General features: G+C 37.7%; 1 protein-coding gene across 1 annotated transcript in view; it reads right to left on the bottom strand.

Annotated features, from left to right (window-relative positions):
- Nucleotides 1-5254: 5254 nt before the first annotated feature.
- Nucleotides 5255-27812, bottom strand: part of LOC149298215 (glypican-4-like) — a 41526-nt gene continuing 18968 nt past the window's right edge. The window contains exons 2-9 of the mRNA XM_089487741.1: nucleotides 22924-23082; nucleotides 16820-17211; nucleotides 12140-12305; nucleotides 7947-8077; nucleotides 7432-7578; nucleotides 7144-7274; nucleotides 5563-5738; nucleotides 5255-5478 (exon numbers count right to left, since the gene is read on the bottom strand). Of these exons, the coding sequence (XP_089343867.1) occupies nucleotides 5255-5478; nucleotides 5563-5738; nucleotides 7144-7274; nucleotides 7432-7578; nucleotides 7947-8077; nucleotides 12140-12305; nucleotides 16820-17211; nucleotides 22924-23082 (1526 nt within the window). The remainder of the gene's footprint in view (nucleotides 5479-5562; nucleotides 5739-7143; nucleotides 7275-7431; nucleotides 7579-7946; nucleotides 8078-12139; nucleotides 12306-16819; nucleotides 17212-22923; nucleotides 23083-27812) is intronic.

Here is a 27812-nt window from a genome sequence, read left to right as displayed (position 1 = left end):
TTGTAGTGCAGCTCGCATTAAATGTTTTCCAGCGGGCTTTGCCAGGGACATTCCAGCCATCCTATGCACTTTAATGCATATAACTGTGCACATGCGGGGGGGGGGGGGACTCTGCAGAATCCCCCCACATGCATTGGCCCCTTTCCCGACAACATACACGAAATGTTGATGAGATGTACATATCGCCAGTAAGCTCCAGTGCCGGCTCTGCCAACGCGGCTTTCCAGGGAACACTTTCCTACCGCCAATTGGCTGCTTGAAGCAGAATATCAGTGGCAGCCAAAGTCAGACCACGAAGGAAGAGAGAAGCTGCTGCTCCAGGAGTGCAGCTTCTGTGTTTGCCTCTTGTGTCATGTAATACAAAGCACTGAGATTCCACAGAAACTGAAAAATAAGTTTGTAAAGTTTTTTGGTTTTTTAATGTTATTAAACCGTCACATGTAAATAAAAGACAGATCTGCTTAAGTTTGTTTGCTTGAGACCGATACTAGAGACATAAAAAGTATAACATATTAAACCAAAAATTGTTAGACACGTTCATATTCTTTTCTTGTGCAACCTGAAATCACTCAACAGATTAAATCTCCGCTATGATGAAATGTCTGGAGGGCACGAGTTCAACTAAACTGACCTTAAGTGAGCAATAGCGTGTTTGTAATGTTAGTATTGACGATACAAAGAGCTATAGCACATCAAACATTCAGGGGGCTTCTTAAAACAATACTCTTGTATTAAGTTTCTACCTAAAAGGTTCATATGATGGATTCTGTTTAGTTTGGTTATGTTTCAATCATTAGTCATGTTACCCAATTTGTGGCAATATAGTCACATTTAACATTGAAGGTCAATGGCCATCTTAATACCTGCAAATAGATCTGCAAAAAATTGTGAAAATAATCCAAGAAAAAAAAAAAAAAAAAAAAAAAAGCCATGCAAATTACCAAACAAAGCAAAAAAAAAAAAAAGTAGGATTTATTTTTTTCATTTATTTAAAATGTTGTTTGTTGGAACATAATGTCCGGGTATGTAATGCCAGAAATGTAGACAATAAAATAACATTGTACGTGCACATCACAACTAATTAACAAACTTAATGAAATGTGTGAATAATTGGTATATGCAATATACAGTTGCATTTATTTATTTTTTTATACAGGAGATAGCTTTTATGTAGAGTTAAGGATAAAACCTCACATGTATTAGTTTTAATATAAGGTCTCAGGATAGTCCTATTGTCTTCCGATTAAAGGACACATACAAAAAAAACCATTCATTATATTCCCCTGCTAGTAAGAGTTGCCAGGACTCTTAACTAGTAGACCACTCTACGCATATATAACCAATAAATGCTTAAAATGAGGTTAGCCTATATATATTTGATCTCTCCTTCTACATAAAAGTTTTAACATTCAGCAGACGCATTTTTACTGAATGATGAGGAAAAAAAAAAAGAAAGAACTAATTACAGTCTGAAGAAAAAAAAAGTGTAAAGAACAGAAGCAAGAGAAATGGCAGAATGAGCAGAAATTGGAACAGAGAGCCACCCGAACCAAAAACAGAAGCAATATACAATTACACATTTTTATAATTTAGCATATACCAACACGCCATTTACCTTCCCCATCTATGTCCATTTATAACATTGTTCAGAAAACCCAGGTAATTACAAAACCCTCCGAAGGCCGTCACTTTCCCCTCCCAAAATTACTTTATAGTTACTATGTAACTGTCAGCTTTTGCTTTGTGCAAACAAAATTCATAAAAAAGTCGATTCAGTTGCTAATAGAAGCAAAAGGACATAGAATACAACTCAATTTTAGTGCATGTCTAACTTTTTTTTTCATTAAAAAAAAGGGGATAGAACCAGGAAAGGGGTTCATGATTTCTAAACAATTCACATTCATGGTTGCAGAATTTGAATTTAGACCAAATTTCACCTTGACCAAATTTCCATAAGATACTACATTTTTGGTAACAAAACACAGTTACAAATTTTTATATTTATATATATATATATATATATATATATATATATATATATATATAAGAAAACTCCTATTTGAATATCGCTGTATTGCAAGCCACAAATAATTAAATGGCCCAAACAGTTATGTACAACAGATATAAAAAGGCTTTCTGTATTTTTTTAGAACCTTAGACATGTGGAAAAAAAAATTAAAAATATTTGGACATTAAAAGGCACCTTTATATCGAAAACAAAAATTAGGCAGACTGGCCAATTATTTAATAAAAATCCCACAGCTGTTGTAAGAGATTATACCCAATAAAAAAGAGCAATGAATGAGTATACATTAGTTTTTTAATCTGCCTGACCCGATAGGCACACAAAAGTATTTAGAACAATATTCCCGTTAATCTTAAAGGACATACAAATCGTTCCATGTGTCAATGGTTTCACAATGAAGTATAAAACGTTACTTTTTTACCTATTTGGAAAATCTTTTGGGACCAATATACATTCCAGCAGTATTAAAACTTTATACAGAGTCATATGTGTCGCACTTTATGTTCTTTTAACGCTGGTGTCATGCGAGTTAAGCCCTTGAACAAAAAAAGTCTTATTGTCTGAACATGTGCATGAATTGTATATATATGTATACAATATATATATATATATATATATATATATATATATTCACAACTAATTTAATCAGATTAATATACAACTACTTGCTTATTCCTTCATAGCTTAAATAAATATTAAAATATGTAGACATGGCGATTTAAAGGCTTGTCTGTGCTCCTTGTAATACTCGGGATTTGTAGATAACCCTAAAATCTCATAAAAAGAAAAAAAAAGTGGGAAACTGGTGATCGCCTAAAAAAAACCAAACAAAAAACAAAAAAGTATTTCCAATGTAGAATCACTAAAAAGAAAATTTAAAAAAACATCAGAGTTAAAAAAAAAAACAAAAAAAAAACAAAAAGGAAATTTCTTCTTCTTTATGTCGTTCTATAAAAACACCTTCTACAACACCACAAAGTCCCTCAAATAAATTTCAGCCAAAAAACAGCAAAAATTCAGTACGCATCTAACATGCTAAATTCCTTAAGTAATGAAAAATATATCTATAGTTCTCAAAGAAATGCACGGTTAACAGTCTATAAACAGTAATTAAAACATTAGAAAATGCCCAATAAAGGCAGTTCAAATAATGATTTTTTTTTGGAAAAAAACCAAACATATCTAACACTAGTTTATTTTAAAATTATTTTTTGGGAGATATCTCAGTTTTTGTGAACTGGCCTGCCAGCTGGTTTAAGCTAGAATGCTTATCCTCCCAGGACCCATGGAAATCAAAGAATCCAAGATATGCTTAAATCCGAGTTACAAGACAAGAAAATGATTTGCAAAGGTCAACTTAAAGAACCATTGCAAGCATCATTTGGGGTCCTGTAAAAAAAAATAAAAAAATTTAGCAGCCGATTGTCCCAAAAGCAAATATGCATGGGAAAAAAACAGCTGGAAAAGGTGAAAATGTATTAAAGTGAAAGCGATCTAATAAGGTCTGCGGGGACAGCTTTTCTAGCTGCATTATGGAGACCGGATTTCTTTCTACCTAAAGTCATAGCCCTCAAAGCTAAATAGGAAATTCCTCAGAATTGAGGTAGTTGCTAAATATCTGTTTATGTTCCAATTTCTCACGTCTCGACTAAAGCTATTTACAACTTTCCCCCCACGCAACTTTAACATTTAGATTATTATTTTTTTTTCATTATTTTTCTAGAGAATATTTTTTTTTTGTACAAATGCTTGGTTGTCTTAATAATACAGATAAATTATTGGTTTAAAATTAAATATTCTATGGCAAATTGGTATGCGCGTCTAGGAAAGAACTTCACAGATCTTCTCATTTCTTTACTAGATACAAAATACATTTTAGACAGTCCACAATATATCAGTTTATTCCTTATAACAGTGGGCTTGGATAAAATTTGTACAGAAAAGCATTTTTTTTTTTTTATTGTTTTTAAAAAAAAAAAGTTAAAACTCAACTAACTTAAAAGATTTTATACAGAGAAACAGGTAAATGTGTGAAATTCACACTCCATTTTACATCCAGAATGATTATGTGTACCATTAAAAACCAAATAAGATAAGTGACCCTGAGCTGATCATTCAGATCTGAACACTGCTGATTTTAAAACAAGATATCTATATATATATATATATATATATCTATAGATATCTATATATATATATATATATATATATATCTATATCTATATCTATATATATAGATATCTATATATAAACAAAAAATTAAAAACAGATTAAAGCTAAAAAAAAAAACTGTAGTTTTCTGCAAAATTATTCTGTTGGGAACAGAATGTTTGTTCTTTCAAAGTATTATACGAATGATCAGTACCTTTGTAAATGTTTTAAGCCAGAGATGGGGTGAACTGATTATTTCTTGCGTAACCCCTTACCCGAAATTAAATATTTAAATTGAAGATTTTTGTAACAATGGATATGCAAATGCCCCATTCCCTAATGGGACATCATTTTATATGGATGGCACCCTGGAAACACATTGGTTCACCGCCCCACGCTTCGCTATTTAATACAGTACAGCAATATATCACACACATATACCAACACCTAAGTCACTGAAGCCATATGTGTGTTGATACCACTTAAAACCGATGTATAATCCAATTTCCGGTAGATGTACCCTCCATCACAAGACACGCAGAGTACCAAATGTCACTCCAACCGTTTAGATAAACCCAACATTTCATATACAATTTTTTTTTTTGAACTCATATTAACATATCTAAAATTTCAACTGAGTCAAATTTTTGCAGGTGGCTTGGTCACCCCCTCTCCAAAATTAAATGATAAATAAAAAAAAAAGCTTCTGTACAGATACCTCATAAAAAAGCGTACTTGTTACATGGTTAGGTTTTACCCTGGAATTAATCACATAGAAATGTGATAAAATACTAATGCAAAGCTACCTAGAAATCTGTATATACACATTTGTCTGCCACATTCAGCTTACTGTAACCTAACAGGTTGAAGAAGTCCATTTTCCATGACAGTAAGTGTGGAGTACAGATGGATCCAACACGAACCAGTGGCAACATGGTAAAAATGATACACCTTTGCCGGTTTACGTTAAAAAAACAAAATGTCCTTTGATGAATTTCTTTTAAAAAAGTGGAAAAAGGTGCACTCCCATTTTGAGAGAAAAAAGTCTAGTTTGCTAAAGCGTAAAACAGTCTTCCATTATCTCCACTGCCTCATCAAGAGCAAGGTGCTGAGGAACAACGCTAGCAGCGAAGCAGTGTTGGCACACGCCGCAGAAGGTGGATCTACCGCTACTACAGCCTTGTCTCCGACATGTATCCTTGTCTTGACCTTGGTCTCTTCGGTGGCATTGAACACAAACTCGTCGCTGCACTTTGGACCCTCGCAACCACTACCGCTTCCTTCACCGCTGCTTTCGTCGCCTGCAAAGCCCAAGCGGAAATAATTAGATACAGAGCTTTCGCTAGGCAGATTTTTATTATTATTATTATTAAATATATACTCACTTATATCGATAAAGTTGACGTCATTCCCATTGTAGGCATTTCTCATTTTATTGGTCATTATCCGTAAAGCCATGATCTGCTGACGGATCACCATGTCTGGTTTTGTGATGTCCACTTCCACATCAGGATTGTTAAGCTGACTAGCTAACCCATTTCCCATTACTGCATAGAGGTACCTGAAATAAACGGTACAACATTCGATCATTATTATGGCGGGCAGTGTCACACCAACCGGTGTAGTACGTACATGGACTGGCTACCCGGTAGAGATGGCACAGCCAATTTCAGTATGTGAGGGGTTAATTCGATTGTATAGGCATATGGCGCCAAAAGGTTTTTTTTAGATAAATTGGTCTTTTGAAGCTGGGGCTCCAACCAAGGCCCTCTGCAAGGTGTGAAATTTCACGGGGAGGCGGTGCCTTTAAGTCTGCTAGCCGAGTCATTCACCATATGCCTGTATCCCCTCATATATAATGGATTTTTTGATATGCTAAGTGACCACTAGCAGTCAGGAAAACCATTTCATATCCAGGTCATATCCAACACATATCAATAATAACTCATATATTCATTATCATACCTCCTTGTGTGCATACCTAGAACGGGGAAAGCGCACCCTACAAAAAGAGTACAAACATGGCGGCGCCACTTAACCAGTTTGGAAGGAATTGTGAAGTCTATGATGTTTAGTCATAAGTAGCAAGTGTGACATATCTATGGACTTCACAATTTACAGGAAATTCATAAGTGCATGAATTATGGCTGTGGCAAGTACAGGAGGGATGATAAAATGAAAATAAATTATTTGGACTCATATGTTTCCACCACACAAGGGGGAGGTCACTTATGGTACACCTTCCCTCCGCTTATACCACCTCTGGGCCGGCTTGGAAACTCGAGATGAACTGGGAAAGAGTATAAAATTAAGGAGAGAAGAGGGGTCATTGTGCTTACTAGGGGCCAAGATCTAATTTTGAGTAAGTCGCCATCTTTCCTTGCCGGAGCCCTACGGACAGAAAAACTGTTACTTTACCATTCAGTGAGTAGTTAGGTTTTCTGTAATTTTCTCCTTTTTATTTTATCTGTTGGTGTAAATCTGTTTATCATCTTTTTGTGTATGCACTGTGATTTTTTGTTCATAATAAATATTCCTTTATTAAGTTCTGCCTTTGTCTGGTAATGACTCACGTTACCTGAAGAGACCATTTTATTAGTAATTTTAAATCATGTAATTATTGTGTCAAAATATTCTGTGGGTTTTTAGTCTGATTCGCTTGGGGTACCAAGGCACCCCATTTCTAAATTGTCTTGGTGGTGGCAGCGTTATTTTGATATTTGTTATATCATTATAGTTAATTGCGGGTGGTATTAAGGGTGGATATTTGTATTTTTATCACCATTTTCGGTCTAGGGCAGACAGATAGTGAATTTTAACCCTTTTTCCACCAGAACTAAGTCACGCGCACGCTTGGAGTAGAGTGCGTTCGTGACAGGCAGGACACCAGAATGCATACAGAATCAATGAAATTCTCCACCAAGAACATCTATGTTAGGGAAACCCGCTACTAGCCGACTACTAACCTGCTCTTATCACTTCCATTCCAACAATCATCTTCATTGGCTCCTGAAGTCCAGTTATTCTTACATATATTGGCCGGCAGAGAAGACCAAAACTTTTTGGCGGACTTTAACTTTTCTTTCACATCTGCCACCTGTATCAACAACACATAAGGAACAGAACATGAGGGGACTTGCAGAAAGACACAGCTTTACAAACGGTTTATAGCGGTTAGATCTTATTTTGGATCAATTTATACATCATTTAAAAGCTATAGACCTCAATGCAGCCTGAACAGAGAAATATCTCACCAGTCTATCCAGACTTGTACCAGCAGCTGTTGTTGGCCTTTCTTCGGGGGAATAGGCTCTGAAACGAGAGTTGAAACCAACTTCTGAAGCAGATCGGGCAGCTCTTCCTTGGGTATTGGGTTTTGGTTGGCCACATCCCTGGAACACCTTTACATACGAAAATGGGAAACAAAATAAAACCAGAATTACAAATATATAAGAATTGTTTGCTTAGTACCGTTCCAAGACATTGGACACAGCGTGATATTACTAGTGTAACTAGTAACTTATGGATACTCATATACAGAACACGTACACGCTTCAAAAGGCAAACTTTTTCTTAACATGTTGTGTATCCTTACAGCTCATATACCATCATAGACAGCAGCTGCTGAACATCGCACAGTTTTTCCCCAAAACAACCATTTAGCCCCATGTCTTATTAGCTTAATGCGCCACAAATATTTCTTAGAGGAAGTGACGGATTCAAAATGTATTGAGATTCTGCATTTTTGGAACGGAGTCAGCCTACGTACCTTCTCCGAGACCTGCACGCTGTTTTCTTGCATGTTCATTATGGCATCTGAGATTTTGACATCGATGGGATCCATGACGGTCTCAATGTTGAACGGTCCTTCCAAGCGTTCGGCCACCATCAACATGGCATCTATAACAAGGAGACTACAATGAAGTACACTTCAAACACGCACACAGGTCTCAAGTACGAGCAAAAAAGGAAAACATACTTTAAATTCGGATTCAATGTCTTGTTACATCATGGCTGAGGCATTCAAACTAAAAGCTATGATATTCATATAAAATAAAATGTAACAAATTGTAAAGTTCAGGCAACCAGTCCATACGATGCTTCACGCTGAAAAGCGTACACGTTTAACGATTACGTATTACATTTTTTCTATCCCGACAGCGTAAAGCATAATAGCACATACTGTTTAGATTTGGTAAAAAAAATGTTATCAGAAGTAAAAAGCAAACTGGTGTAGGCGCATGACAGAATAATATATTAATTACAGGCCGAATATTTCTTTTAAAAGAGCACTTTGTGAAGTTTAGATGTCGTGATTCCAAGACAAACTGTACATTTTGTGAAAGCAGGAAATCTATTCTGGCAGAAATTCAGCCATTAATGAGGCTGGGACCAAGAGCGTTTTGTTAGACTCTTTACCGCCGGAGAGGTCAAACGACGACCCATTAACGAATGTTACTTTTCCGAAGCCGCCACTGAGCTGCAAACTAGCTTTCCGGGCAGTCATGAACAGCATGACTTTTATTTATTTGTTCGGAGGAAAACGTAAGGACAGTACCCATACCTGGATAAGTTTGGCGGACTAGTTACATGGGAGAGGTGTCGTCTATGTTTATGTATAACATTATTCTAATGTGACTGCCGGCACTCTCGATGAGATTTCATGGCAGTAGGGAACCGGGAAGAGTTCTGCTACTAGAGTGTTGAAACATTTATCACTAAACAGACCAATCTTCATCATGACTCATTCTATATCTACTTTTAGCAAACTGGACATAGCTCAGTTACATTACTATGTTTATTCACTTCGATTTCACCAAGCTTGGGAGCAGGGCACTCTCCACCTAATATATCGGTTTGTCTTACTCTGTCAATTCTAGTCTTGTCATACCCCTTGAATTTATGTATTGTATTAAGCGTTGCGTACATTTTTGGCGCTATATAAAAACAAAACATTTTTTCTATGAAAAAAAAATTAGATGTGAATCCCCACAGAGAGCATCCAAACTATAAAAAAAAAAAACCACAAAAAACCTGGTACATCCAAAGAAGCGTAAGGACTTCCTAGATTAGCCTAAAGAACTTTACTATAAATATATGCCAAACCCCCAAATCACTATTATGGTTTTTTTTTTTCTTTCCCGACAATCAAGTATCTATAGGGGAATTCAGATTTTAATACAGTATTTTGTTTTAATAAATTTCCAAAATCAGAGCATTTTGGAAAATTTGAAAAATAGAAACCAAAAAAAAAAAGACTGCTCCTTTCCCAGCTTTCCATGGAGTCTCAAGAAGGTTAGACAAAGCTTCTCACTGTGGAATTCAATTGATCTGACCCAGAGAGACAGGAATCTGACTAAATGGATATTTTCTTGAAGGGAATAAAATGTAATAAAACAAAAGAGTCACTTTTTTTGTGATGGCTTTCAATAAAAAGTTGCTCCAAACCCCTCCGCAGAGGCTAATGGCATGAATATACCATTGTGATTCGGGAGGAACAAAATTCTTTTGATGTGTCAAGAAAGCGAAAGCTGGTAAATAGGAGAATGCAAGCTAAGCTTGATGCCACTCCTAATTCTTGGGCATGCAAAGGGCTTGGTAAATATCGATATTCTCTTGAGGTGTATCATAACTGTTTAAAAGTTGAATTACAGTTTTGGTAAAGAGTTGGCTATTTGGAGGAAATTCCTGCTTCTGGTAACTTTGTATACCAGCAGCCAATAATGTGTTTGTGAAAGGCTGAAAAGAAACACAAACCCAGATTCCTCTGGCTGTTTGGGGTCTTTGTAAACGCTGAGCTAGTCAGGCCATACACAAGAGCATGGGAATTCTGTACGAATCGGGGCTTTTGTTAGACCTGGTGCCATGGCGTTACATGTATCGCAGCTAAGGAATGCAGAGGGGTTTTTTTTCCCCTCGCTTTTGACCGGCGATGTAGAGAATGCATTCGGTCTCCAGCTGAGTGCCGAATGTAAGCTATAGAAGACCAGAAGTGTAATAATTGGTCCACAAGCAGATATTCAACTGTAGCTGTTCTGTAGCAGATAGATACTGGCAGAGGGCAATCAAAGGGAGCTCATTAAATATAGCGTCGGACTGGGCTATGGTATATTATTTGTTGGGATCTGCCAGGTTTAGGACCCTCAGAACGTTAAACCCTATATTCCTGGCAGTTGGAAGTACCAGTGGAAAACGCATCACACTAGAATAAAGAGCATAAGGATCTAGAACATAGCATTTCTGTGTTCTATCCATATGGACAGCCAAGGAGGCTCCTGATTTTATCTTTTACTAGGAACAAATCTTCCTTGGTTTAGGGACTGGAAAAAAAAAAACCCCGAATTCTACCAATATCTGAAATAAATGCCTAATTAAAGATTGTTTGACTTTGTACTTGATTTGAACACATTTTGAACTCTAAGGAAGTTTGTGGAGAAATGTGTAAAGTTTTTTTTTTTTTTTTTTTAAACTCGGAAGCATTAATACATGAATGTAATAGTGGAACTGTTTTATTGTATGAATGCCTCAATTCATGTGATCCCGTTTTATAGAATGTCAAAATAAAGATAAAAAGGGGCAAAATAAGTATAACCCCCTCCCCACAAGTCTAAAGTGGTGATGTAATGTAAGTAAAGCCCAGCAAGCAGAAAACAGATTAATTAAAGCATTTAAACTCAGGACATGGTCTCGGGGATTAGCATCTCTCAATGCCCGGAGGATCTGAGAGCTGATGCGCACTACATTTTTATCATTCGAGGGAAACGAATCCTTGAAAGTGTGCATCTGTATCTAGAGCGTGTGAATAGCGAAGCTGAATTATAACGACTTCACTCTTTAGAAATAAAGATCTGTCATGTGAAGCTTTTATTACGGGGTGCAATCTACAATTTAGCCAAATCTCCAAAGCCAGGAACTTAGTTTGGTTTACGTATAAAAATTGCGAAATATGGGAAACGTTTACCAAACCAAGAACAGTCCTATGGAAGCCAGACATATTTCTTAAAGCGTTATTAAGAGTTGGGTCTATAGGTTTGCACTGTAATTGTACAGAGAGAAGAATCCATTACACAGCAACTTCCATGTCGTAGGATACTGGTTGAGGCCAGGTGAAACTTTTTTGAACGCGGGCCTTAGGTGGCTGCTGTTATATACCCACATTAGCACAACTAAATTACGGTAGCCTTCAACCCTTTGAATGGCACCGATACATAAAACATCTTTCTATCTGCCGAGTTTGCTCATAGGAAATCTAACAAAGCTACACTTCGATTGAAGATCAAAATGAATAGTGGCACACAATTCCACCTGGGGGCGATAACGTTCCTTGTAATGAGTAAAGTTCTCTACAATGGAGTCTCTTCTACAACCATCATCATCATCTGAACATTCACCTCAATTTATTACAAGGGGGTTCCACATTAAAAAAAAAAAAAAAAGGCTCACATTAACATTTTGTAGAAAAGAGGACTCACAATGTGTTTGTGAAAAGAAGACTGCTGGATTTTAGCCCCTTGTAATTGGCAAACTGGATAGTTGTAAAAATAAATAAAACACATCAACAAAAATGTTGAATTCATTCTGCTTCCATTTGATTTTAATACTTGAATTTTATTAGGGAATAATAACGAGATGTATGAAAAAGGAATATTAATCTTTAAAATTAAAGCTTGCCATTCTTATCGGCTAAGATCATCAACTGATGGGGCTTTTATTTTATTTTTTAAAACATTTTATGAAAAGACACCAATTTCCAGTTCCACTTTTTAGGTACCGGCAATGTATCTAGACAACTAAAATACTCATACTTTGTTGTCCTTAGAAGCAACTCCGACATGATAGCAGCTTCTTAAAACTGTTTCTCTCAATAATAAGTGTGTACATAAGAGGGGGTGAGAACATGAATGTTCGTTATAGTATTTGTAGGCCACAGTCTGGGATCATTTAATATACGGTAAGACTTACCAATAAAGCTGTTCCATTCGGAGTCCAAGTCTCCAGGATTGGCCAGGCAGCCCCTCATGACGTTCAGGCAGTAGTTATTGCAAGGTTTTACTGTCACAAGCCCCCGACAGTAAGGACAGTAGGTCATTTTCAATATCGCTCTTACACACTGAGGTGTTGGGTTCACCTAAAAGGCAAAAGCGAATGTATGTTAGACACTCTAAAAAATGCCATTATACAGCAAACCAAAAACACAACTTTTATTAAGCCTAAGCTGAAAACCCCACCGGGACAGTCGGGAATGAAGAGCACTGTGTTCCTATGATCTGTAATGGATTTTTATTATTAAAGGAACAGAGTAGCATATACCAGTACTCATAAAATTACCATGTTCAGCCTTCTTCTGAATTAAGAGAGTCACATTCCAGAACACAGTGTTGTCTGATCCAGCAAAAACAATGTTGTACAAGAGAAATGAGAACATTCAAACAAATATCACAATAACAGATGCCATACTGTAACGTCATTTCAGGGGCAGAGTTTACACTATGATAATTGCGGTTATAGAGAAACAATTTAAGTCTGTGCCCAAAATGTATCCTGCCACCATGTTGAGGGAAAGGACAACAAAGACAGCCAAAATGTGAGGTCATCTGCCACAGACCCAATGCCCATATAAGGAGTGCTTTGCTCATAACACGTGTGGGTGAGATAGCCAGGAGTCCTCCTGGAGACAGAGTCTTGGTAAGAAAAAGGTCTGAAGGCATAAAACCACTCAAGATCTGATGAAATGATTCGCGTTACTCCCAAAATCCATTATCCATAAAAGTAAACCGAAAAGATGGAAGCCTTAAGACTTATAAGATTGTTAAAAATTGGAGCGCGTGATTCCGTAGCTCCCAATCATTCACACAAAAAGCCACAGTATGACAGATTGCAGGGAGGCCACGGACCTTAAAGTCTTATGTGGACAATTCCAAGTATAACAACAACTAAGCTAGCGGTTCTCTGAAGATCTGGGCAAACCAGTGCGGCCACAGCCGACGTCTGGTGGCCACTGGTCTATCTAAAAACAGATTTTGCACAAGTGGCAGCACACATTCTATTCTGCAACAGTAAATGGTTATACTCTTCCTGCACATAACTATCCCCGTCATAAAGCATACACCAACGGGATAGAATGGATATAGCACTCCACTCGGGGGAAAAAAGCACATTGTTGAGCATCGCATGGCAGGTTTATAAATACACCCAAGGCCTTTGCTTTGTGTATGCCCCCCTCCCCCCATGACCTTACATTTTGTATGCTTGTAACCACTTAAAGCTTTGCAATCTTCCAGGATAAAACAGCCAGGTTAACAATTACCTAATACAGCAAAGGCAGACAAGGTAATAAAAACACAACCTCCTAATTGTATTCAGGCACAATTAAAACACACAACGTTTGAATGGGCCAATCAACTAATCTTATCTACAGTGACAGGTTTATGAACATATAAATGTGTCCTCTACTCCTTATCATACAAAGTACTTGTTACAGGTTAGTGAGGAAACCACACCTGTCCAACACTTAACGGCTTAAAACAAAGAAACCCTATACAAAAACAAAAAACGTTGGTGAAACAGATTATATTGTTTGTTCTAGAACACCTTGAACATAAATCTGGTATTACTCTCTTTATTAGTAACCCTTTTGAGCAACTAAAAGTTCCCTATAACTGTAGTTGAATATAGTTGACAATTTGCTTAAATTCAGCCAATTTAGATTAGTTGGCCAGGCCAGCGCTAAACTTTGTGAACAGACCCGATAACATCTGCGCTAATGGTCATAACTTTAGTGAACGCACCATTGAAAATCTAGTTGGCTACGGCTGTCTTAGAGATACTGTCTACTCAACAAATACTAATCACTGACCAAGACATGGCTGGCTACTCAACCAGTAAACCACTAACAGCTCCACAAGATCCTGTACAAAGATTTCCTTCTAACATAATCATATCTGCTGACCGTGCACTTCCAGACCAAATGAACCTTGTACTTCATAATGTACTTCTTGCAAAACAAATCGCTAACTAGGCTTTAGCTCCCAACACACTGGCACAAAAGGAAAATAATTCATGGGTAACCTACTGAATGAAGTGTGCACAGCCCCATGGCGGGCAAGTCTGGTCATCAAATTACCTCCACTAGGTTGCCGCAAAGGACAGAATGTTGTAACGCACAGAATGTCGTCAGGCAGCCGCATATTAGAGTTCTCACCCTATTATCTTAGTCCAGTCTACTAAACATCCTGACTGTCATACAACCTGCGATCACCCTTCGGTCTTACCGAGAGAGGCGCTCCAGTATAAGCCTGTGGAGGAAAGGATTTTGCTGGACAAGCAGCATTGCCATAAAGAATCAGCCTCGTGTGGCGTTTCAGTAGAGAAGGTGACCGCCAAAAAAACTTTTCTTCAAACTACATTACTTTAAAAATATTCATAGTTAAACCCGAAATATTCATTTTGTCCCATGGATTATTCCGGTTAATGGCACATGTGGTATTTGCAGTACTGTGCCGTGTTGATCAATCATGCCGATAAATGGAATGGATTGCACTTCTGTGGGACTGTCGTCATTATGGAGAGCTTGTTTTGCTACAAAATAAAGGTGGGGGCAAAAATCGCAAACAAAGCAGAATTTGTATGCAATGGCAGCCGCAGGACAGCGTCCAGATGCTCCTCCGGTATTCGCGTTTAGGTTGAGAGGGCCCATAGTGACGTTTCTTTGTCGTAGCACAGAGAACTCATGCGAGTTCCGTCATTACCAGCCCTACAGGCTGTGACCTGCAGCGGTACGTCTACTACCTCAGGATGCCAAGCGCTACATTCAGCTACAAGCCTAGGAATCCTTTCCAGTCTAGACAAAGAAATCAAGACTTTCCAGTCCAGCCCTTCAGGTTTTAAGGATTAAACATCTGATTCCTAGCTAAACGTTAGCAGATGTACTTTCTCAGGTAGACACTTTCCAGGTAACTGCTCCACCTGCGCAACAAGAATATTAAAACAAACTCAGACGGCCAATTTACAAAGTATCAGTTTTTCTTGTGATATAAGGGCCTGCATGCAGAAGATCATATAGATGAGGGGTGCTGAACTCCAAGCCTAGAGGGTCACACCATTCCAGGATTTTAGTAAATCCTTGCTATGAATGTAAGGGACTTAATTGACTCAAATCATTTTCATTAGGCTACTCGTGTTTATGCTGGGATATCATAAATATCTGGCCTGTAGGAAGCCCTTGAGGCCCAACGCTTGACCCCCATGCCACAGACCAAATGGGAAAACAGACCTGACACGATAATCTGGGGCAGGGGTCTCAACCATTCCCTTCAATGAAAGGATCAGCTTCCTGCTAGAGACCCTTGAACTACTAAGACTTTCTGGGACACTATGGGAGGCACAATGAGAATATGAATAAAACATTGGTGGGGTGTTTACACCACAAGTGAAAACAGTTGGAATAATGGCGTCCAGGGGAAGCTACTAACCAGGAAGCACCATTGCCAAAATTACTGACCTAAACACAATAAAACAAGAAATAATAAGACGCTCCACTATTATGTTAGGAACAATTTAATGTCCCAATAAAACCAAATCCTGAATAATCATAATACACACACTACGGTTTCACATCAGCATCACATAGGATGGTTTATCAATGTCTTTCTTGAAAAGGTGCCAACGTAACGGATGTGTGAACCATCCTACGTGATGTCAATACGAGCCTGAGTTTAACCAACAAGAAGGAAGATCATACAAATTACTTAAAAAGGAGATCATCTTCATTCACATCCGACCATACAAATATGTTCCATTCCACCCCATCCTTTACGTAATCGCCAGAGAGCTAGGCAAGTATACTTTTATGACACAGATCCCTTGTACCTGCACAGCATTTCCCATCTACATCAGGCAGCAACGTGTTTGGAGTGGGCTGTAGACATTAGATGGGTCATTTATGGATAGTAATACAAACAAGGCTTGTTTTTTGTTTTACACAAAACTGTTTGAGTACGTCTAGAGGGTAGTAAATCAATGATACATCAAAAGACAGAATGGTTAACTACAAGGGCATAGACCTCCTCAACACATTGCTGTTCAGGGCCATTTTTATCAACATGATCAGATGGCATATCACAATCCTCAAAAATGTTTTTAAATCAACAAAAGAGTCATACATCTAATATCACACTTAAGGCATAAAGCGGAAGAGTAGTAGTTATATACCACCAGCCATGCTGAATATTATGTGGCTATTTCATTTACTCAGCTTCACTCATCTTATTTTAATAAAACTCATACAGGTAAAGCACCATCAATACATTTATTATATATCAGAGTTGTGAGGGTGATGTGAGATACTCTTCGGAATTTAAGCAACAGACAGGCCCAAAGGCAGAACACATTCCAGCACATGCAAAGAGTTGGCTTATAACATGGTCTGTGTGTGGTCTCCACTCCTCTGCCAGGTCAACATCATTTACCAGACTATCCCTGCGCAGAGCATGAGCCAGAAGATTATATGGGTCAGGATACAAGGATATAGTTCCTAAGATGGGTGCCAAGGATATTTAATTGCTGCCAACCAAAGCTACCAACAAAAGTATTTAAGAAAAAGACTACCAGGCTGTGGATATGAAGAAAGGAGGGTTCTCTTACCATGGACACTTTGTTGATCACATCTCTTGCGACTGAAAGACCTTGTGCGAAGGTACGAGCTGCCACAAAGGCTCTGGTGACCTGAAGCTTGAGTTTACGTGGTACATCCCCAAAAGGCTTCAGCTGGTCTGTGGACTTGCTGACACACTCTAAATACTCATCTGTGAAGTGAAACTGTGGATTGACTAGTCGGAACATGCGCTCTAGAAGTCGTGCCCAGAAATCGTTCAGCATCTCTTCCAAGTTTACATTGCCACCAACATAATATTTCTTCAGCTCCACAAAGAAATCTTTAAAGAGTTCAGAGTTCTGCATGTATAATCTTCCATAAGTCCTCACAAACATATCATTCAACGATGTTTCAGCATTTTGAAGAAGTTCTTTGAAAAATTCTGGGAGGGGGAAAAAAAAATAAAAATTTAATTATAGTCAAGGATCAATCAATAAGACTGAAGACAACACAGTTTTAAATAGAATGTTAGAAACAAAAAAGCTAAGATTCTGCAAAATATGATTCTTACCAGAATTATCTGATTTTCAGTTTTGTAAGTAGATTTCTACACTTACAGCTACATGTCTAAATACATGTAAGGTTCATAAGGTATAAACGAAACAAAAGAATTGGTAATCTCTTCTACATATAGAAATCCCACAGATGAAAATTAGCCATTTGTGCAGTTCTGATCTACCCAGAATATGCAATCTTCCTTTCCACACTTACTTTTGATTGCATAAATATGAGAAAACGGGACATATAGTATTGTTTGTTAGCCAGTTTAAAATGTTATATCCTGTAGACTTTAAGATATCGATTTATCTTAATCTCTCCGTTCATACCCCTTGAATTGAGTGTTGCGTCAATTATCGGTGCTATTTAAATAGAACATAAAATATTATTTAAGAGGGCAAAAAGGAGCCATAGCTGCTGTAAATTTCATTGTGGATACAGATTTCTAAAAAATTTACTTCCGTGGCTCCTAAAAAAATAACAAAACCAGAACACGTGAGCCGAGAAATAACCCAAATCTACGCATACCTGGTTTAGTTTTATATTTGATTTCAACCCATAAGTTTCGGTGAAATTTTACAGTCGTTTGTATGAGACGACGCGGGAGGAGGAACACCACCAAAAATCAAATAATAGACGGATTCATCCAATGCGGTAAAACGGACTCCAGTGTGCATAAACCAACTGGGTGGGAACTGACCAAACAGCTGTCTAAATTACGTGAAAGAAAATGTTTTCATTTATAACGAGAGGCCTGCACCTTTCCCACGACTAGTAGAATAAGAGAAGAAAAAAGTAATTAACCCTTAGGTATCCCTAAGGAGTTTCATAAGGTCAAAAAGCACTTTAATTACATTCCATTAGATATGTCTGTTTCTGATCTCTCTTCAGCGTAGACTAATGATCAGTAAATAGTTGCTCTATGTTGGGACCTTTCCAAAATATGTTTGTGTTAAGCTTGGGTAAAAATTTTAACTTTGTAAGAAATTGTAACAATAGAAGCTTTCCAAGATTCTCAGAAAAACAAAAGGCTTTTAAAAACACGACAGACCCGTAAAGTCAGTCATTTGAAAATCCTTCAGGAATAGAACGGGATGAATTTGGGGAAAACGAAACGCCGATGTAGCATAAAAAGTAATCCCAAAATAATTAAATAAAATCAGAGTATGTTGATTTCCTATGAGTGGCATTTCCTGTCTAAACGGAAATTGGGTGTTTAGGTTCAGAATGCTTGAAATTCCACGGTGATTTATATTAACCACAAAGTTACTCCGATCGGTATACAAAGACGCTACCTCCATTTCAACCCCCTGAACACAGCGAGCGCGTGGTCTACCTTCAATACGTCACAAACTATTTTAGTGTATTTTATTTAATTACAAGAGGGCCATTATAGTAGATCTGATAGGATGCAGACATGGAGTAAAATTCACACAATCGTTAAAAATATCCCAGACATGATCTATAGAACGAGTTGGTACTTTAAGTCTGGTTTGTTTTTAGGTTTTTTTTCTTTTAAGTTAGGCGATTTGCTTAGGGCACATAATATTTCCAAACATATTTCCAAAGATAATGTACGTACAGTTCCCAAAGGCATGATAAAACATATCTTCTCACCAACAGTACAATGTAAATATGGGTGGTCACAATAGATTAAATGCTTAAATGGGGGGGGGGGGGTTATAGATACCCAGAGAATTTCAAAGAGTGCCTTTGAGCACATGGCTAATGTCTTCCTTATATTTACAAGAGCCGGGATAAAAGAAACAGATGTCCTATCAAGATTACTTAATTCCTGATTAAGTGGGTAACCTGAAATGGCCAGCCTATGAAAACAAAGTAATCCTGGGGTTCGACAAAATTGGTTTGGGTCTAGGAAAATTTAGGAATGCCGGCATCTCAGACGCCCCCCCAAATCATGTTTTTAATTTTCATACATTTAACATCTGTTCTCTCTTCGAAGTTTATGCCCCATCATCATATGTTCCCTTAATATACTCTATATGATAATTAAAAATACATCCCATTATAAAGATAATATCAAACAAAATAGAAAAAAAATTAAACAAATCCATTTAATAAACTGATCTACATGCAATTTTTAGTAAAATCAAGTTACTTATTGATAAAATATTAACTGCTAAAAACACATGTGCTAACAGTATATAATAACAGACACCAACACACGCACACACTAACCCCATACACTAATACACACAGTAACACTACATGCTGACATACACTCACACAGTCAGACACCCAAACACATTAACACCACACTCATTGCATGCACACGCTATCCAACATATGCCATCACACACACTCACTGGCACTATATGTATATAAAATATACACACCAAACACTATACACACATTGGGGTCTAAACAGATCCCCACACTCATTGTTCACCAGAGCCAGCGCTGGAGCTGCGGGAGGGAGGGACCATGCAGCTACCATATGCCCTTAGGGTGTCCCTTAAAGCAAAAAACGGAATACTTTAATGAAGCAGAAGATAGAGGGCTATGTATGATAGTATAGGAATTATTATTTAGTTAGTGCTTGCTGATCCAAGGAGAAATCTGAATTTGGAGTCAAGAAGGAATCCCCCCCCCCAGCGGTTATCAAGGGACATCAAATTTTGTAAAAATCCATAGCGGACTGTTTTTAGAAGGCCCTTGGTCTCTGCAGACCGTGTTCTTGGAGCTAGATCTTTAGCTGAAACCAAGGACGTTACAAAGTTGGTAGCTTGGTCAAAACAAGGGTGACGTGTGGGCCGTTCTTCTACACTGCTATGTACTTTAGCCTTACAGCGCTATAGAAAAAGCCAACACGGCACAAATAGTTATAGAAACTCCAACATAAACACTTTCGCTCTTTACAGAACATCAACAGAGATCCATAGACAGAGTTTGAAATCCCAAGCTTTATACATAAATCATTTAAAAATAAATTGACATTGATCCAGAGGAGTAAAAAAATAAAAAATGCAGAGGAAATGTAAGCCTATTACTATAAGACCAAATCAAGAGTTGTTTGAGTATGAAAGAAAGAAAAAAAGTACATAAATGTTCTCGGTCTCCAATGTCTGGACTTTTGGGTTCCATAATTTAACACCTCTACGCAAAGTCACATACACAGACCTACAAACAGGAATCACATTTCTATTTTGCTGCACTGTTCAAACGTGGTTTATATCCGAGTGACAAATAAGCTACAATCATTAAATCAATGCAAATCACATGAAAATATAAAACATTTTCCAAGGACGACAAATCAACTTTTTTTGCAGTTTCAAATACAAACAATGGCCCCTATTCACCCGAACACAGTATATATAGGGGATTGTTTTAATGAGTACACCAGTATTGCTGGAGTTCCAAAATTAGCCTTCAGCACAAGATTACTCCCGAGATAAAATAAAAAGGTGGTGATCATTCTGGTCCATGACGACACTCCAAAAGGTGCATTCACTAACCTGGAACTGGCCTACAAAAAGCTAGTTTGCGAATACAATTTCAATTATGATTTTTTTTCTCAACACTAAACATATATTGTTTATTCAGGGGTAACATAGGAATGAGGGGGTCCAGTTTTAAAGTATGAAATTAGCCTTCTTGTTTTTGCTAAATACATCTCCATTCTCATATAAGCCCCGATGTCACCAGAAATGTAACTCTTATTAAAAGAAAACACGGGTGTGTATTGCAAACTTTGAATCATGGCCTCTCTGTGGGAAGCTTGTATAAACTACTACACGGCCCCACATTTTGGGTGTGTGTAACACCGAGGTTAAACACCAACACCCAAAAGCGAAGCTTTAAAAAAAAAAAAAAAAAAAAAAAAAAAAAAAAGTGTACACACTATACATGCTTGCATACACACACGCAGACATAATCACACCTACCAATACTCCCAGTTTCGGGCACTGTCCCCCTGACACGGGATGTGGAGATCATGGGCTGGTTAAGGGGATCCTTCGATCTCCCCGACTGGCCCATGGAGCTTTAAAACAATGAAGGTCTGTTGCAGCACAGACATTCATTGTAGTTCCGCATGGCCAAGTTGCAACGCTCAGCACCGCGGCTAAGTCGGTAAGGCTAGGTGTGTCTCGTTTGGTACATATGGCAACCAAGGTTATTTGCTTTTCAACAAAAACTCAAGAATCTAAAAAAATAACCGCCACTCCTCAGAAGACTGACTATAGCCACAAACCCTCTCCACAATTCAACATGGCTGTGGCGGTGGCTCAGTGGAGCCCCAGAGCCTTAGAGATGTCTTGGTAACCCTTTTAAGGCTAATGTGTCTCTTGAATGCAGTAGATTTGGAACCCTTTGTGCTGACAACTTCATTCTGAAGGCAACGGTCAACATTCATCTGAATTCTATAGGGCAGGCACGGCCCAAACCAGGCCTGATTGTTTTACAAGGTCTTTGAACACTTGATCCTTATAATGCCTTTCATTGGGCTCAGGGGCAGGGAATAATAATCTTTTAACACTTATAAACTGCCTTTTTTATTACCTAGCACATCAAACAGATGAAATAAATCAAGCTCCAAATGTTGGGGTCGCCGAGGACTCCCTCAAAACGATCTGATAAAAATATGTAAAAACCAAAATTGTACGGACATTATGTATGGACACTAAAAACCCACTTAGCAGCTTAGACCACTCACAATAGCACACGCTATAGTACCATGCAATCTCCAAACAGATGTCCAAGATATTTTACTGGCGTCTTTTTTAAGTTTTGTGGTTTTTGATTACAGCAGACCCATTTTAGAAGGAATTCATTATCTGGTTGGAAATTGAATTACATTTGGTTAAGTAGCACTTAAGAGCACATAGGGGGCAGTGGCAGCTGGGGTAAAAAAGGGATGGCGAACTAGAAAAGAGGAAATTAAAATGGATTTCTAAATTAAGATTGCTTGGGTCATCAAAACCTCAACTCATGGAGCAGATGCCTTCCAATATGGTAAAAACTCGTACTTAAGTAGCCAAAGCTGGAAACATTAAAATATATTGGAAACGTTTTACCTTCTACAATTTGCTGTATTTTTAGGGAGCACACTAATAGGTCGCTGCTAAATAAACTAAAAAAAAAAAAAATGTAAAGTTTGTGGTTTCCTTTTAATTAAAATTTCAAGCAATAAAAACAATCCTGCAGTGGAAGCGCCTAAAACCGTTAAAAAGTCTTAATGATTTCTTTAAAACAAATTGGGATGTTCCATAGAAAACAAGAAAAAAAAAAACCACTATGGAATTAGAAAATTCATAGGGCTACAATAAAAGCCAGGGAATTAAAAAAAAATAAAAATAAAAGATATATATATATATATATATATATATATATATATATATATATATATATATATATATATATATATATATATATAAAAAAGAGGGATCTATTATGCCAAGGACTGTTTATGAGACATTTTCCATGCGTCCGTCTGTTGGTTTCAGCACATTTTATCCAGAGGAGTGGTCTTTCTTAACCACGACCTCATTATTATAAATATAAAACATATCTATATAATGAAATGAATATAAAAACAGCAGGAGGATTGAGTGGGGGAGAGAAAGAAGCTACTCACCATCAAACTTGTTGTATCTGGAGGCGAATATATTTTGCATGCTACTGCAAGGGTCGATGACCGCCTGCTTGAAGTCATGCTTGCTCTGTTGACTGTATTTTTCCTCCATTGCCTGGGAGCAGCATGTGTGTCCTTGTGGACATACTTTCAAATGGTCACCTGGAAAATATGAACCGTAGCAAACATTTAATAGAAGAACTTGCTTGAAAATGTCACAATAATATGCCTTTATATAGAATCAAAGATCTCAACAGCAGGCAAGACCCATTTGGCTCATCAAGTATTTTCCTGCCGACAAGTAATGTAAGAAAGTCTTGTTTCCCCAATAAGATGGTAGATAAAGAGAACGGCCTTCCAGTAGAAGCGAGTGAATTGAAGCATTCATGATCACGTATGGCTATCCCGAATACAACATCAGACCAAGTGACATGGCTTTTATAGCAGGGAAATTGGGCAGATTTGACTAATTGCAGATTAAAGCCAGTCTCTTAAATAAAAATTTTGAACGATGTTGGTAATGGAAAACAAATAATTTTGACAGAGGTTAACAAGCATTGCCTTTTTTTCTTCCAAAGATGCCTTGCGCATGAGGAGACACAGGGGAGGCAGGGGAGACGGATCTTTCATAACAAGTCTGGAAGTTAACTCCAGAAGCAGCTCTTGTGCCATCTAGATCTGTTGGGTCGGGGCAAAGGTTCATTCAATAAAGGACAGCAAGCACATTTTTCAATCATGTCTCCTGGTTAGGGGGCAGATTCACAAAACCTCACTCAGCTGTTCAGGGCTATCAAAGGATCGCTTGTGTTGGTAATTGGCACATTTTACTGCATAAGGCCACGCAGCGACCAGAAGGAAATTATCCTTGTAAAAGTAAAACATAAGTCAGATGTAATTTCATCGTTCTAAAAGTGTCACCTAGTTACATTCATTTTCCTAACCAACCTGAAGCTTAAAACTGAAATTATTTCAGGAGGGTATTTAGTTTAAAGGGGATTTTCCCTTTTGGGGGAAGATGAAATCAGAGGCAAAAAAATACATTTTATAAAATTAAAACAAAAAAAACACCGAATTATACAAATTCCAGAAATTCTAGTACTCTCAACAAAAAGGGAAAGTGTGGCTAATTTGGGTTTCACATTAGTGTTTGACTGAGATCTTTAGGTTATATTTGGGTGAACCCACCAAGCCGACAGCCAACGCCCCAACGTTACTGTGCTGCAGGAGGAGGTAAAAAAAACATGGATAGTATTCATTTAAAAAAATATATAAAAAACCTATGATGAAAAACACACCCTTCTAATGAAGAATAAGCAACAAGGATAGGCAAAGTCAATGCACCGAAAATGTTCCATTCACATAGTAAATGTCGAGGGAACCATCCGCTTGGGAATCACTGCATGATGGAAATGTACAAGTAAAATGGCGCACAGTCCTATTCACGTTTAAACACGGCGTCCGGTGGCGAGTTGTCATGTTTGTTTTAAGTAGGAGTCACTCTGAATTAAAGTCTTTTTATGGCTGTTGTAACGTGGGAATAAAGTTCTCGCTGTGATGGCGGCTGCAGTTTTTGTGCCCACAGTGCTCCAGAACATGTCTCAACCGCGAAGGCATTTAAAGCGTGTTGCAAACAATAGAGGCCTGTGTGTCTAATGAAACAAATCGCGGCTATGAATTCCCTATTGATTTTTAACCACGCATTGAGCAAATTATAATCTTTTACTGATCACCAGCAATAAAATCAGGGAGTGGTATTCAGATTCGGATAAGGGACCCTAGGGTATAGAGAAAGAAAGAAAACGGCTATAGATTCACATTTTATTACATTTTGAAAGTACTAATGGCTAACTGGTGTACTCAATTTCAAATGAAAAGACAAGCCATTAGAAGAAAACCTCCACAAAAAACCCAATGTGCAAAAGAGAAAGATTCAGGGATTTTCTGTATGGACGATGTCACCGCTCTTACTCCAAACCCAACATTCTACTTCCTATGACAAGAAGACCGAGGACCATCACTGGTCTCATCCAGTCTCAGAGTAATTACCATATTATTTGTACAGTAAGTGGGATTGTTCAAAGGAATCCAAGCCTTGGGGGGAAAAAAGTTATTCTCTTAGGTTTGTAACCAAAGAGAATAAGCTATATGTTGAAATTCTCATTTGCAAAAGGAAAGCCAAAGAAGAATATGTTCAAAAACCACCAGGCAGATTAGTTTCAAAGCAATCTAATAATAAAACTACTCGAGAAGCGGGATGTATATTTTGGCTGAATTGATATTTAATAAAGTGATATGTCAGCTGGACATTGCTAGCTACACCCACGGCTTAATTCTGCATTGTCCATATTTTGTTAATAAGCCGCCAATATAAACACTTAAGAAACTGTATCGACCCAAGTCAGCATTAAGGCAATTTATTCTATTACCGCAAGCAGCTTTATCCAGAACCCAACAAAGGCTTATGGAAGAAATCTCAAGTTAAGGAAAACTACACTAGAAGGAAAAACATTTTCAATAGGTTTGTACAACGCTCAGTGTTCTTTGAACATTGTTCTTTTAAACATAGAACATTTATAGAAACCATCTAATACTATAATGCATTTAAAACAACCCTTCTCTGGGAATTACAATGTTGCGTTTCCCAGCCATCCAAAAGAACCATGCAACACTTCATGGCAATTGTAGTTCAACTTAAACCGGGGGTATTCAGGTCGCCCAGATCTGTCGTATACCCAGTAACGTATACTTGCCTTGGGCGACTAGGTTGGGGAGGCAGTAAACTCATCCCTACCCTCTCATACTGTTCACCTATAAATCAAATTCAATTACAGATACATTTGCACTAGTTTATTTATTTATTTTTACCTAAATACCCATATCAAGGAATATTTTACCCAGGCTGGAAAAAATGGAGATTAGGCATCTTCATTTTCTAAATATTAGGAAAAATTCCGACCGCAAAGGATAACGTTCTAACTTTAGACTCGGGGTTTCATGAACCCCCCTCACCCGAGCCGCTGGATTCCGAGCTTACGTTGACGCCAATGAAATCATTAGATACAATCCAGTAATTATTTCAGACGACATACTCTGGTCACTACTTACAGTTTGTTTATTGGAGCAGATTTCCTAAAACAAATTTTTTTTGAGAGAGAAATAAGTAAAATATAACTCCTTTCGATCGCTAGCAACACATGCCAATTCAAGCTCCAACCGCAGCGCAATTGGCATGTCAAGGTTTACAGACCATTTAGTCAAACACAATGCACAGGGATTTTGTTTGTTTTATAAATTTAATAAGAAGCAGAAAAATAAAGACAATGGTTTTATTGTAGAAAATGTAATTCTGAACTTTCGTACAATGATAAAGATTCCTTTTTCCACAATAAAATTTAGCTTTATGTGTATTAAGCACAACATTGTCCACTACCTTAACTATACTGGTAAGTATCCATGTTTTAAAATATACCATGTGGAAATTTCCACTAGCCCATGACGTGAACATGGTGATTAAACATAATATTGTGGGTAACAGGCAGAGGGTTGATCTGTAAAGTTTGACTCCTCACCAGGAGACTTCTTCCGATAGATGTCCAATTAACAGTTTATCTTCCTTGATGAACAATTAAGAACTTTGAGAGCTCTTAGTAACAAAACGTAGATTTTATTCCAGAATGACAAGGTGATAAATTAAGTTATAAAATACTCAAAAAATAAATAAATAAATAAAAAAGGTTAGGTGCTGGGTATACAACCAAACAAGGCCCCTCTAAAAGAACCCAAAGGCTCCCCTATCCATCGGCCACCTGATTTCCCGGTGCAATCCAACGTACTCGGCCAGACCACATCTGGAGCAATGATATGTTTTAATAAAAAGAAGGATGGTCAGAAGTTCAGTTTATCCTATGATTTGGAAGAACACCAAAACACTGATACAGAGGTGTTTGTTTTTTTTGCGCAAATCATAAAGATCAAGCAGGTGCATCACAAGCTACCTCAAATGATAAGCCGAAGACCACATAGGTGATCCCCCTATAGCAATCCAACGAAATCAGCCCATTAGAATTGTTACAGAATATTTTACAGCCATCAATGTGTATATAGGGACCCAGCCTCGCTCGCCACTAAAGTGTTAATATCACAAAGCAGTAGAGTTGCACGCGCAGCACAATTTGCCGGAGACACACCGCTTCCTCAGACAGCGGCCCTACAGGAACGTTCACATGAAACCACGACAGCACCCATAATTACCTAAACCTCCACGGTGAAGATGAGAGCGTGTTACACCGGCACATTCACCGCACATTCACTTCAAAACTACAATCCATTCATTAATAGCACAAGAAAACCCGTATAAGCGGCTTAAAATCTAATGTGTAAAACGTCACCAAAACTTGTGTAGATGGATTGTACACATTGAATCTGTAAATGTAGATGCAATGCCTACAAATAAGCTCCTTAATTAATATTACAGACAATTCCCCGCATCAAAGGCCACCTAGACCCAAAGCCCTTTCATGGCACAGATGTTAGAGTCCTTTCACCTCTGTTTATTTAGCAGTCTGCCCCATGGGAAAGGTCAACTGAGATACACCTGAGGCGTTTGACCCCGTTTCCTGCTACTAAATTAACCCACGATACAAGTAACTAGATAGTGTCAGGGAAACAGCCATGTGTTATAGGAGTGGACACAGGGAACACAGTGTAGTTTCAACACACTGTTTTTTTAATGCACAAGCTACATCCATGTGTGTATAAATATATTTAAATAATCTTTATATATTATATAAATATTTTTTATATAAAGTGCCTATATCTTCACTCAAAGCAGCCCCCCAAAAACTCAAGGCGCCAGTAGTAAAACGTTAGGAGCCAATGCTCCTGGAATGCGG

Source organism: Sceloporus occidentalis, unplaced genomic scaffold, assembly GCF_023333645.1.
Source record: "Sceloporus occidentalis isolate IW3139 unplaced genomic scaffold, rSceOcc1.0.p SCAF_34, whole genome shotgun sequence".
NCBI lineage: Eukaryota > Metazoa > Chordata > Lepidosauria > Squamata > Phrynosomatidae > Sceloporus > Sceloporus occidentalis.
This window is presented reverse-complemented; position numbering and strand designations above follow the sequence as displayed.